This window comes from Balaenoptera physalus, assembly GCF_965194825.1.
Source record: "Balaenoptera physalus genome assembly, chromosome: 6".
In the NCBI taxonomy this organism is placed as follows: domain Eukaryota; kingdom Metazoa; phylum Chordata; class Mammalia; order Artiodactyla; family Balaenopteridae; genus Balaenoptera; species Balaenoptera physalus.
The window spans coordinates 63169962-63183108 of record NC_138885.1 but is presented as its reverse complement, the minus strand read 5'-3'; the positions used below and the strand labels follow the sequence as shown (position 1 = coordinate 63183108).

Here is a 13147-nt window from a genome sequence, read left to right as displayed (position 1 = left end):
AGGATAAATTTCACTTTTCCGCACTTTCCTGTCTCTTTTGGTTAACTGCACTGTAATGTATAGATGCATAGATGTAGAGAGAAATGTGGAACATAAAGAAATTACACGTTTGCATTACGTAGAAATGATACTGGCGTAAATCACAACTGCGTTAGCCTGTGCTTTGCCGGATGCTGGTGCTTAGTTGTAATCCTCCAAATCTAGCAACAGGCATTCTCAGGTATAGATGCGGAGATAAAGACATGCGCACGGTGCAGGCTGTAAAAGATGCTTGGTTTTAAGTGGCAGGAGTTTGGAACTGTATTGAAAAAACGGGGTTTTCTAGTGGAAAAGAGTGTGGATGTGTGAGTTTACATACAGTGTTGGGAATGATGGGCCGTGCTTCGTTATTGGTCCCTCATCCTCCATCCCCACCCCTTTATCTGCTCCACTCCCTCCCCCCCCCTCCATTCTTCCCCCCTTCTCCGGCGTTATTCTGGGATTAACGGCGGGGTCGGCCCCATACACAAACGCAGCTGGTTCGTACGGTCAGCCTGAGCCCTGCTGTGCAACCACGTCAGGAATTCCAGTAAGTTGGCAACACTGGAGCACAAAGACAACAACAATGAGGGAAACCCTTCAGTGCAGAAAGGAATGTTTGGAGCGGGGGCTGCTACAGTGAAAGGACGCAACCCTCCCCCCCGCCATCGCGCCTGCGCTCACCCTCCCGCACCTCCGCAAGCCCACGCGCGCCCTGGGAGGGACGCAGCCCCTCCCGCGCCTGCTGTGCCCCCGCCCGCGCGCCGCTCCAGGCGCGCGCCTCCCCAGCGCCCGCCGCAGCTCTTTGTAACTCGGTGGTGCGGGGACGCTCATTGACTATGCAGCGCGGCCCCGGCGGGCGTTGGAGCGGCTTGACCCCGGCGCGGTCTCGTACCATCGCCCCGGCCGCCCGGAACCGGCATAAATCACCCGCCGAGACTAAAGTGCAGCTTCTTGCCCCCTCGCCCCTTCCCTCCTCCCACTCGCCTCGTCCCCCTTGCCTCCCAGCCCCCCTGCCCCTCGGGTCCCCAATCCTGCCCTCCTCCTCGGCGCCGCCCAGCGCCATACGCTGTGCAGGGAGGCACATAGCGTTCCAGTCACTTTGGTCAGAGCAGAGAACTCTGGATTCCCAGTCCTCGAAAAGAAAGCCACACAATCTCTCCCGCCCCTTCTCGCACCCTACTCTTTTTAAGGCTGAGTTTTCTCTGTGTCTATTTCTCTCGTCTTGTCTTTCAAAAATAATACCTATCTCCCCCTTCCACCTCCCCGCAAAGCTTCACCAACCACTAAAGTCTGACTGTTGGGGGTCAGCAGCGTCCCACAAGATGCATGCTCGGGGGACTACGTGGGTGTTGGGCTGCCGCCTTCACGGCCAGGGCCCCTCTGGCTGAGGGAAAGGGCTCCTGACTCCCTGGACCAGGGCCTGGCTCCTGGAGCAGGAAATTCTGGGGTGACCCCTGGCCCGGAAACGGCCCCTCCTCACACAGGGCTCCCAGTGGCCAGGAAAGAGGTTACACCAACCCTCCTTTTTTCTGTGGGCACTGGAGTCACATATCGGGTGAGGACGATGCTCTGTAAGGTCCGCTCACAGTGCTTTTGGTGGCCGCCCACCCCCCACCCCTGCCACCCTGGCTAACGCTGCCCCAAAGAAAGGAACTGCGGGGCCCTCTGAACCCCTTACGTTTCTCCCTCACATAAAGGGGCGCCAGCATCATCGAGAAGACGTCCATTCTTTCAATTTTACTTAAGAATGGACAGATTTGTACGAAGTGCGATCTGGCCGTGACACCTGTAGACGTGGTGCTTAAGAAAACTAAGCAAGGATCCGAGGCGCCCCCCTCCCCCCAATATTGATCCAACTCCCCCCGTAACTTGTAAAAACACAGAGCACCCCATCTCAGCGCCCTAAGGGGGAAACCAAGGTGTCCGAGGGAGCCTGAGGATTGCAGACTAGAGAATGCTCTCAAACCTCTCCAGCAGTCTCTTTACTCCTCTTTCCCCTTCCCTTCTCTTCCTTCTCTTATTATTATTATTATTTTTTCCCTTTTCAAAAACTGTATAGGTGGCAGATATCCGCGTGGACCGCCTAGCGGACTTCAGTGCGGAGGCAAATCCTGCCCGCGTGTGAGTGTGTCAATGTGAGTGTGTGACTGTGAGGGGCGTGTGTGCGCGTATGAAGGACCGCGTGTACCTGGGAAGTGTACGTGCACGTGTGCGTGTGTGCGCGCGTGAGGGAGCGTATGAGACTGCGCGTGAGGAGTATGTGCCTCTGTGTGCGGGAGGCTGTTTCTGTAGGAGTGCCTGCGTGAGTGTGCACGCGTGTGTTCGCGTCCCCGCTCCTCTCGGAGCTGCAAAGTGCAGGGGGCGGGCCGGGCGGCAGGGGGCCTGCCCCGCGGGATTCCCGCATGCTAGTTCCGGGGCGGGCGGGTCTAAAGGGCTTTATGCACTGTCTGGAGGGTGGGGACTGGCGCGGGTAGAAAACGGGATGCCTCGGGCGCGGGGCCCGGCTTTCTGCCACTGGGAGCCCGCCGAGGTGCGGGCCTGAAGGAGCGCTCTCCAGCGGAGGCGCTGCAGTGCTGAGTGCGACGCGCGCCCACCTCCCGGGGAAGGAACGGCGAGGCCGGGGACCCGGACCGTCGCGGGGATGGAGCGCAGGGCGTCGGCGGCGTGCACGCTGCTGCTGGCTTTCGCCGCCTGCCTGGCGCCGGCCAGGGGCCGAGGTAAGCGCTCACCGGCCGGAGTTCCGCGCGGAGCGCCGGACTTCCCCGCCTGGGGCAGGGTCGGGTCCGCGGACAGGCGGAGGGGACCGCGACCGGCAGAGGCCAGGAGCGGGCGGCGGCGCGGCGGCTCCCCCTGGGGCGCTCAGGTTGCCCAGCGCTGGCAGAGCGGGAGCGCCCCTCTTTCGCCCGACCGGGAAGTGAGCTGTCGCAAACTTGAGAAAGCAGCCCCTCCGGTTTCGGTGACAGCGCACCCCACGGGGACCCCACCTTTGTTCCCATTGGGGTTTGTCCCAACCCTTCTGGAAGGCACTTTGCGGTTCTCCCCGCGAGTCCGCAGCCTGCTCCCCCCGCTGGTTTACTCTCTCCGGGGCCGAGCGGTCCTTGGCGCTGCTCGGTGCGCAGTTTTCCACCTGCAGCGCCCGGCCCGCGAGTCCCTTCGCGCGCGCAGGCTGCGGGCTCGTGCTCGAGTTTCGCAGTTTCGCCTCTCTTCAGCGGCGAAACTTGGTCTCGCCGTGACCCCCAAGAGACCGTATTTCGATAAAGATCATTTACGAGCCAAGATAAGGCCGGGAGGTGGGATTGGTCGAGAGAGCGGCTGATGTGCTGCAGCGTTTTCTTGAAGGGTTTCCCTTTCCACCCGGGAGGGGGGAGCTTTTGTGTTGATGAATGGGCCCGTCTGCGCGGCCAGAGTTTTGAGGGCTCGAATGGAGAAAGTTTCTGCTATGAAGAGCTGTAAACTTCTCTCAAGTCGTCGGGGAGTTTTCGGTTTTTTACAGAAACAGGCGAGGGAAAGAGGAGGCGCAAGTAGTGGAGAGAATAAAAATAGTAAGATGAAAAGGAGAGAAGACAAGCAAGTAGAGAGTAAAATGGAGAGAAGGAGGGGAAAGAGAGAGCGGGGAGAGAGAGGGAGAGAGAGAGAGAGGGAGAGAGGGAGAGAGAGAGGAAGCTAGGGATGAATGGGAAGGGCGAGGAGGCAGGGGAAGCAGCGAGCTCTCTCCCTGGCTTTGCGTTGCTAGGTAGCAGCCAAGAGCTGCGTGTGACCGACCGCCAGACAGACAGAGCGAACTCTGCTGCCTCCACGGGGACTAATCTGTCTGTGGGGATGGGAACCCCCCCCCCCTTCCCCTCCTGCTCGGACAACTTAATTGCCCTACAATGAAAATGAAACCCCTATTGTTGTAGGATTAGCCAAAGCAATAAATTGATTTCCCTGGATCACATATTGGGGTTGACGGGTGGGGACTGCAGAAGCCCCCATTGATGACGGAGAGAAGGGAGGGCTTGTGGATGGGCCGTGGCGTGTATTCAAATGGTTAATCTGCTTTCTTTCCTCAATTCTTAGCGTAAGCTCCTTAGAAGGAATCAACTAAGTAATTATACAGCAACTCCTAGCAGTACCCATTGCAGACTTCCTGGGAAGAAGTTTGGAAACGCCAACAAACCCCACTGGTTGTGTAAAAATCTTTGGAAAAGGAGGGGAGGCAGGGGGAGAACGTTAATAATTCTAACTTTGAACACCTTTTCTCAGTGTTGGTAACACAGAAAGAAGATTTATTACTATTGTGGAGGGTTTACTGCAGTGCTTAGGGTTATATACATCCGTGTCCTAAATATAGCCATAGGATTTACTGTATGTTCCTGTCAGTGCCTGGCAAAAGGAAATGTTGCCCGGATTCAACTGGGATACATCTGGGTTGTCCGCATACAACCAAAACAGATGTTCTCTTCCCTGGATTGATAGTTTAGTCACCAAATAACCTGTACTTACTCTTCTTGGTAGTTTAGACCCATCCATCTTTCATTCTATAATAATAATAACATAATAATATGTATAGTAATAGTAACATATCATATACTTATATATGTGGCAGGCCCTGTTCTAAGTATTTTACACTTCTTGACATTTAATCTTTACCATACCCCTTTGAAGTAAGTACTCTTACTATTTCAGTTTTACAGATGGGAAATGGAGGCATAGAGCAATTAACTTGCCCAAGGTCATGCTGCTAGGAAATCACAGAGCTGTGAGGCAAATCCAAGAGATTCTGACTCCAGAGGCTATAATTTAACTCCTACTGTATGTGGTTCTCTATCTCTTTTGTACTAAAAATGTCATGCCCCCTAAGTTACTGTCCCTGTGTGAAGTTACTAAGGAAGCTGAGGGGCATTTTGCAAGTCTTTGCCACATAATGTAAAATCTGCTTACTGCTCATAACTAGATATTTTCAGAAACTCTTTTCATGTTTCTATCACCTGAATCCTACTATCCTCACTCCCAGTCCTCCTACTTGATCATTTTTACATACATGTCCTCTGAGTGTCCTCAATCTGGGAGTTTAAGAAGATTTCTAGATTCCTGTTGTATTGATTTTTGATTTAGATGAAGTAAAGTATGATGACAGTGTAAATGCCCTTATTTTAGCATAAAATATTTCAGGTAAGATCTTACAGCAAACTTTGTATCATTAGAAGTTGGAAAGAGTGTCATAGTTAGTCTTTTAAAAAATATCACATATCTGTAGCTAAAAATTATTTGCATTGTCCTCTATTTTGTATAATGCTGTTTAAGAAAAAAAAAATGTGGGAGGGCCTGAACTCCATCGATGGCTTCACCACTTTCTAGCTGTGTGACCTTGGGGAAGTCATTTAACTTTGCATGGCTCAGATTGCTTATCTGTAAAATTGGTATGCTAATGAGAGAATCTATTCCATGACATTTTATGAACATAAAGAGATAAATGTGCTTAGTGTGGTGTAAGGCATGGTAGACAATGATCATAAATAAACTAGCAGCTCTTTTTATTATACTGATCAACAATAAATGTTACTTTTTTTTTTTTTTTGCTTACTACTCATATTTCTAATTTCCAAATGCACATAGGAAAGTCTTTAAGCATTTTCCATTTAACATTTCTTTGAGGAATTCCCAGATTCCAGGATGTGATTTGAAGTTTTTTGAGAAAATGGTATTGATTCTCAGGACAATGATATTCTTTCATCCAACAGAAGTTTGGTTGTGCCCTTAATAGTATCAGCTTTTATGACAATTACATCTTTGGGTGCAGTTTATATGGTTAAAAGGATTGTGTGGCCAATAACAAACAGGTAGCATTTTGGTTCCATCACGTCTCTGATACCTGCTTCTGCTTTTATTTCACAGCAGTTGGCTTTTCTTTCTCTTATTGAAGTTCTTCCTTGCCAGTCTTTGGGGCTTCTGCTTAAACTCCCTTCAATAGTGTGCTTGTCCTGTTTTAATAGAAACTTTAATAACCTTAGATATCAACTGGTCTTCTTGCATTATTTTATAGATAAGTAACTAAACGCTGGAGGGAGACTGAAAGGGAGTGAAAGGGTGGGGATTAAGTGCCTTGCCTAAGGGCATATGGCCTGTGATAGAGCCAGGATCTGAACCTGAATTTCCTTTCCTCATTCTACAGGACCTTTTTTAGAGACATGTCCTCTAAATGTCCCCAGGTTGAGGAAATTTCTAGATTCCTTTTGTGTTGATCCTGACTTATCAGATGAGACAAAGTATGATGAAGAGATGATCTTGGCGAATCATCAATTGGATGGGTCACCTGTCTCAGGCCTAAGCTGAATCTTATGATAACCATGTGTTCTTAGCTTGGTCCAGAACTTATGCCATGTCAGCACCCCAACTCCCAAAGTCTGTGCCTCTGGATCCATTTTTCAAAACCTTGGGCCATCAAGAGCACATTCCTGAAGGTCTCTGGGTTTTGTAGTGAGGCTGCTCCATGACTAGATTTTTAGTCTTATTCAAGGTAATTATTCGGTCACGGTTAATCACTGCCCGTGTTCTTTAGTCATGTGCTCTAAGAACACTGACAGGTTTCAGAAAATGTAAATTAAAAGTTAAAAAAATCATTTTAAAATAATGATATCAAGAACTTAAATGTATTTCCCATGTGACTAGAAGCACATTGCAAGGTTGTCTTTGGGGTTTCTGTTAAGTCCTAGTAGCTAGAACAAGGTATGTAGAAAGTTGAGGTGCTTACAGCAGTTTGTTGAATTGAAAAGAGTTGGTATAACTCAAATAGTTATATCATATTCTATTAACTTTGTGATCTTGAGGAATTAAAAAATACTGTCACCACTGTGGCATTCCACAAACATTTATTAATAAGTATCCACAGTGTGCTAGTGAGTCAGCAGTATCAATACTACAGAAAGGTTAAGGAGGATGAGAACTGAAAAGAGGAGTCTAGGTTTCACAATTAAAATGGGCTGCAACTTGGCCTTTAAGATTCTGAGATCGTCATTCTCTAGTTCCTAATAACCCTGACTATGATCTCACCAATATTAAAAAGATTTGACATGTTCCAGCCTCAGTGTTTTGGGCTGCTTCTTTAGAATGATCAGATTGGTAGATGTTTTGAAATGTCAGAGACATTTCTTTGATGCTTCCCATGTTCTGTAGGGGTCGGTGCAAATGTTTCCTAATTGATTTCTTGACAGTCTTAGCATTGTGAGACAAAGTAGGAAGAGTGTGAGATTTTGGGGTTAGGGGATCTGGGTTTGAAACTTGCCTCTGCCATTTACTGTCTGAGAAATTCATTACAGTGTACTCAACTGCTCTGGATTGGTTTTATCTGTAAAACAGGCACATGTCTACCTGGTAGGGTGGCTATGCCAATTAATTGAGATGCGTGTGAAGTGTTCTTTAGACTGTGAGGTCTCATATATTTTTCTATCCATCATTACTGCCTTCTTCAAGAATCTAACTTTTTCCAAACTTGAGGAGAAGATATTATATCTTGGTATCCTTTTGTTATTTTTACTTTTTTAATACAACTGATCCTTTGAGTGATATTCCTGGGCATGTTTGACATAGTACTTTAGTGGCTACAACAACTTTACATGGTAGTCTAAATTCTCATGTTTGTGAATGACAGAAACCTAAGTTAAACTGCTTGAAGCCAAAAGGGAAGTTTATTGAAATACGTAATTGAAAAGATAGAGCCATTAGGTTGAACCATATGGGATTGCTGTTTTTCTAGGTCAGAAATAGTCAACTATGGCAATTTCACTTGGTTCAACCTAGTACAGATGGGGGCTCAGCATATGTCATGCTGATCTGGACTCTCTTTCTGTCTTCTGGCTCTGAGATGACTCTGATCTCTAGCGTGTTCTTCTCTGGTGTTACAAGATGGCTGTTAATGGCTTCTGGAACCGCATCCTCTCATGTCATGTCCAATGGGAAAGAGCAAGAGTTTTTGTCTTAATTGTTCTCTGCAAAAGTCTCAGTTGCATTTCAGGGGCTCTGCTTAGGTCATAAGCTTATCAGAGAACCAATCACTGTATCCAGAGACATGACGTGTGCCTATAGCTTAGACTCGAGTCACATGCTTGGTCCCTGAGGTCACAGACGAAGGCTAGACCCCAGAGGGAAAATTGGGTAAGGCTCCCAAGAGAATTGTGAGCAGATGTGGGGCTGCAAAAACAACAGGTGTCTAGAACACCTTATCAGATAAAACCATTTTTCCACGTTATGTATGAAGACAGACTTGAAAAGGCTGTAGAAATTTCTCAAGAGCAGGCAGTCCTGGGGTAACTCAATAATTGAAGGGGGAAAAGTATTGGAAACATTTAAGGCAAAAGACATGGTGCTGTGTTCGTGTGGTCATGTTGCAACTAGAAGATTTGCTTGTAGCCTAAAGGATTCTTATTTGGAGCAGAACTTTGTGATGGACAGGAACGTTCTAGAAAACGAGCTGAGAGATCAAAGTAAGGAGCTGTTGAGTCCATTGTAGGATTTCATTTTTCAGTGAGTCCTAGGCCCTTGCTCCTTTTCCAACTCACTTCATTTGTTTTTATTCCCAAGATGTTGTCCCTTTTCCAGGCACTAGACCTTGGCTGTGAGAAAGAGGTAAAGAGAAAGAAGAGAGAAGAAGGGTTTGGAGACATATTAAGATGCTTCTATGGAGACAAAATGCACGTTGGTGCAAATCTAAGAGCCCTTAGCATATACCCTAGGGACTTCTTCTATAAATGGTAGAATAGGTGTCTTTCACACGTCACTGGATTAATTCAGAAATGCCAAACATTTGCACTCTATGCTGATGGTTATTTTGCTGGTCTTTAAGTCTTATTTCTAATATCATGTACCAAGAAACTGGAGACATCAGTTTCCTGGAAATATAAGTCTCTCCAAGAAAATGACAGATTAGACAGTGTGAAGTTTCATGTTAAAATCTCTATGCTTTTGGTCATTAGCCCTCAGGTCATGCCTAACCCCCAAGGTTATTGGAAACAGTGAGAAGTGAATGAAAGCAGGAAATGTAATTACCATTCTGTGCATTGAAAAGTTAAGCCACTGTTACCATGGATACAATGGCTTGTTTATTGTCCAGATCTTGAGATTCCAAGTTTGGAAGCAATACCAGAGGTCTCCTTTAAGTTTATGTACCATCAGCCTCATGCAGATTCTTAGTAACTTTTAAAATAAGCCTTTACTCACTGATTCACATTAAGTAATAGCATACCTACTTTTGAGTGTCCAGCGGGTGTTGAGGAAACCCAATAAAGGGGAAGAAGACCGCAGCTACAATTCTGTTATGCTAGGCTTTCTTGGATTCTCATATAAAAACATCCTGTCATATAGTGTCAGAGATTTGCTTGTCACCTTGGGTCCAGTTCTTTGGTTTTTAATCTCATTAACAAGGAGAAGTTTTTCTCAGTAAAGGCTGAAAAATCAAAACTCATTATTTCAATAGGGAAATCCTCAAATAAAATTGAATTTAAGGATAGAGATCTTTTTAATATGTCAGTCTTACCTACCTTTTAATCTCACTAAAGGGGAGGAGAAAATGCTAGTGTGTACTTCCACACAGGTTTGATTTTGATGTGGGAAGGGTGTGGAGGATACTTTTTGTTGCAAGAAACAGAAAACCCACCTCAAATTGGTTTAAACAATTAAGGGTATTTATTGGCTCATGTAAGTAAAAACTTCTGAGTCATAGCGGGGTTCAGGTGAGGTGCAGTCATGGCTCCAGTTCTCTCTCTTTGTAGTTTTCTTGACTCTACTCCCCTCTAGGTTTCAGCTTTGTTTTCAGCCTGGCTTCCCATATTGTTATACTATAGCTGCCAGGACAAATGGGGCTACATGTTTTCTTGATCCTATCTAAGAACAATTCAACTTTGAGAAGATTTCAGCTATGTTCTCAAAAGCATTATTTCATCACAATTTATAGAATGCTATAATCTCTAGGGTCCCTAGATGGAAATCAGCTAGCTTCCTAAATTTGGCATATCATCAAAATCACATGGGGAGCTTTAAACGGTATGTAGATTCTTAGGCCAAAACCCACACTTAACTAAGTTAGAAGTATGGAATCTGTTTTGTTAAGTAATTCTGAGAGTCAGACAGTTTGGGAACAACTGATCTGGGTAACCTGTCTCATTTTAGTTTTATAAACTGAAACTAATTTGCCATGGCAAATTCCTTCCAGTAGCAGTGAAGTATACTCTGTTAAATCTATTCCTTCTTTTGGGTGGGGATGTTAAAAGGTAGTTACAGTAATGAGGAAAACTACTCTTTTATATCTGAGGGTGATATGAAGTACTGCCCCCATTCCTGGCGGTCTCCTTTCCTGGCCAACATGACAGCCCCTCCCTGTAGCTACTATTTGTGTCTTAATTAGATTCTTTGTTCTTTCCCTGGACACCTTGATGCCCTTCCTCCCACTCTAAGAACCTGAGATTCTTTGAGCTACTACTTCCAACTACTGTTGGAGGTCTTCTTACCCTTTTCCACCCAAGTCAGGGATTCATCTCAAGGGAATCCCTGGCAGAACTCATTGGAATCTGAAGCAGCCGTCTGTGTTTGGCATGGGAGTATTGGAAAACCTTGTAGCTCATTCACTTTGTATCCTAAGCCCAACTCTTTGTCGATCCCACTGGGACACATAGTCCGTTGATCCTGCCACCTCTTCACTGCCCTTCAAATCCCTCAGTTATTCACTTCCTCAGCTTATATTTTATGGCCCATCGTTAGCATCACTTCCTTGCCTCCACCCTCAGCAGTCTGGTCCTCTTTTCTCAAACCTCCATCCAACACCACCTGCTCAGACAATGTTGCTTCTTATAAATGTGAAAATAGAAACAATCAACAGAACTCCACAAACTCCCATAGCTCAACCATCATCACCTGCACTTCAGCCTGTATATTTTGTCTTTCCTCCTGTTACTCTGGATGAACTTTCCATGCTCTGTAGTGCAACCAGTTCATTCATGTTCTAGATCACATTCTCTCTCACCTCTCACCATTTGTCTCCTCTCATGAAATCTTCTTTTCCCCACATTCCTTCTTGCTATCACCTATTTTCTCTGTTTCTTGGCAAAAATCCCTTGGCAGATTTGTCTTTATCCACTGTAGTTTTGTGTCAGTTGTTCTCAAATCCATGCCGTTCAAGTTTTTTCTGCCCCCACCCCCCTTGACAGGTATTTCTTTGGCCAAGGTCACCAGATTTGTCTTTATCCACTGTAGTTTTGTGTCAGTTGTTCTCAAATCCATGCCGTTCAAGTTTTTTCTGCCCCCACCCCCCTTGACAGGTATTTCTTTGGCCAACGTCACCGATGACCTCCATGTTGTTAAATCCAAAGATCCATTCTCAGCTCTCATCTTGTTTAGCTGATTAGCAACATTGCACACAGTGTGTCCTGCCTTCCTCCATGAAACCACATTCTCCTGGTTTCCTTCCTTCCTTGCTGGCCTCTCCTTGGTATCTCATGCTTGTTCTCATCCATCTTCCTGATTACTTTTCATCTCTATCTACATTACTTTGGTTGCCTCATCCTCTCTCTTTAAATACCATCTGTATGCTGACAACTTACAAATTTATGAGTGTAATCCAGACCTTACCCTAAACTCTAGTCCTATATGTGCAACTGCTTATTTGATATATCCACCTGGTTGTGCAATAGTCATTTCAGACTTATGTCCAAAAACTGAACTCCTGATCTCCACTAATGCCCCAAACCTGCTTTCTCCATAGATTTCCCCATATTAGTAAATGGCTTCTCCATCCTTGTTCAGACTCCAAACCTTGGACTCTGCTCTGACTTCTCTTTTTCTTTTATACCTCACATCCAATACATCAGACAATCCCATTGTTTCGATCATCAGAATACATGTAGAATCCAACCACTTTTCGTCTTTACCACTACTGCATTGATCCAAGTCATGGTCACGTCTTACCTGGATTATTGCAATAGCTTCCCTACTGATCACCTGCTTCCCTTCTGTCCCCCTTCTGTCAACTCTCAACCCCCTTTTAGAAACCAGTCAGATCCTGTCACTCCTCTGCTCAAAAGCTCCAATGGCTTTTGTCACACACGAGTTGGATTTTCCAGAAACAGACGCTGAGATGGAGTTTGGAGTGCAAGATATTTATTACGATCAGTGTCTGTGAAGGGAAGGGGAGGAAGCAGAAATAGGCAGAGGAAGAAACTGAACTGTGACAAGGCCTTGCTTGACGCAGTGGGGAGTTCTGGAGCTACAGTTGGCAGAGAGAGTGTTCTATGTGTCAGGCTGAAATGGCCTTCCTCAGTTGCTAGATGTGGCCTGCCCTGGCCTGCCCTAGATGTGGCCTTATTCTACAACTGAGATGGACCTCAGAGGAGCTCAGTGTAGGTAGAAAGTCCTTCCCTGCAGCTGGTCCTTCCTTGAAGGGGAATCTGGGTGGTACATCTCCTCATCTCCCTGTCTATCATTGCTTCCCAGCTCATAAAGAGTCAGTGTCCAAGTAGACCCTAACCATCTGGCCTGCACATCACCTCCCTGAACTATCTCCTTCTCTCTCCCACTCACATTGCTCTAGGTGCAATGATATTCTTGCTTTTTTCCCAACGCAGTGAGCACCTTAAGGCCTTCATACTGGCTTTCTCTCTTCCTGCACATTCTTGCCTCAGACCGTGCATGACTTGTCCCTCACCTTCGATAGGTCACTGCCTATAGGTCACTTTCTGAGTGCCACCTTCTCTGATTTTTTCCTCTTACTTTCTTCATTGCACTTATCACCCTCTGACATGATGGACATAATTTATTTATTTATTTTATTTATTTACTTTGTTTTCCCTTCCCTAAGATATGAATTCCAAGAGGGCAGGCATTTTTCTCTGTCTTATTCATTGACTTATCCCTAGTGTCCATAATAGAGCTAACTAAATACAAATAAGTTGAATGAGTGATAGATAGATGCCACCATGAGTGCTAAAACCAAGAAGGGCAGCCTAAGCTCATCACCATGTCCTTGGTATTGCCAGCCCTTAATTCTGCCAGGCTCCTGGAGGCCCCATCAAGGTCCTGATGGAGAAAAAAGAAAATTGCTGTCTCTATCAAAACAAGTGGCTTAGCAACGCTATTTCTCTCCATTTGACTCTCCCCCTTC

The 13147-nt window shown here is 46.1% G+C and overlaps 1 protein-coding gene across 1 annotated transcript in view; it reads left to right on the top strand.

Moving 5' to 3' along the window:
• Window positions 1-2486: 2486 nt before the first annotated feature.
• LRP2 (LDL receptor related protein 2) overlaps window positions 2487-13147 on the top strand; it is a 199779-nt gene continuing 189118 nt past the window's right edge. Inside the window, exon 1 of the mRNA XM_082465320.1 lies at window positions 2487-2738. Within this exon, the coding sequence (XP_082321446.1) occupies window positions 2663-2738 (76 nt within the window). The 5' untranslated portion in view covers window positions 2487-2662. The remainder of the gene's footprint in view (window positions 2739-13147) is intronic.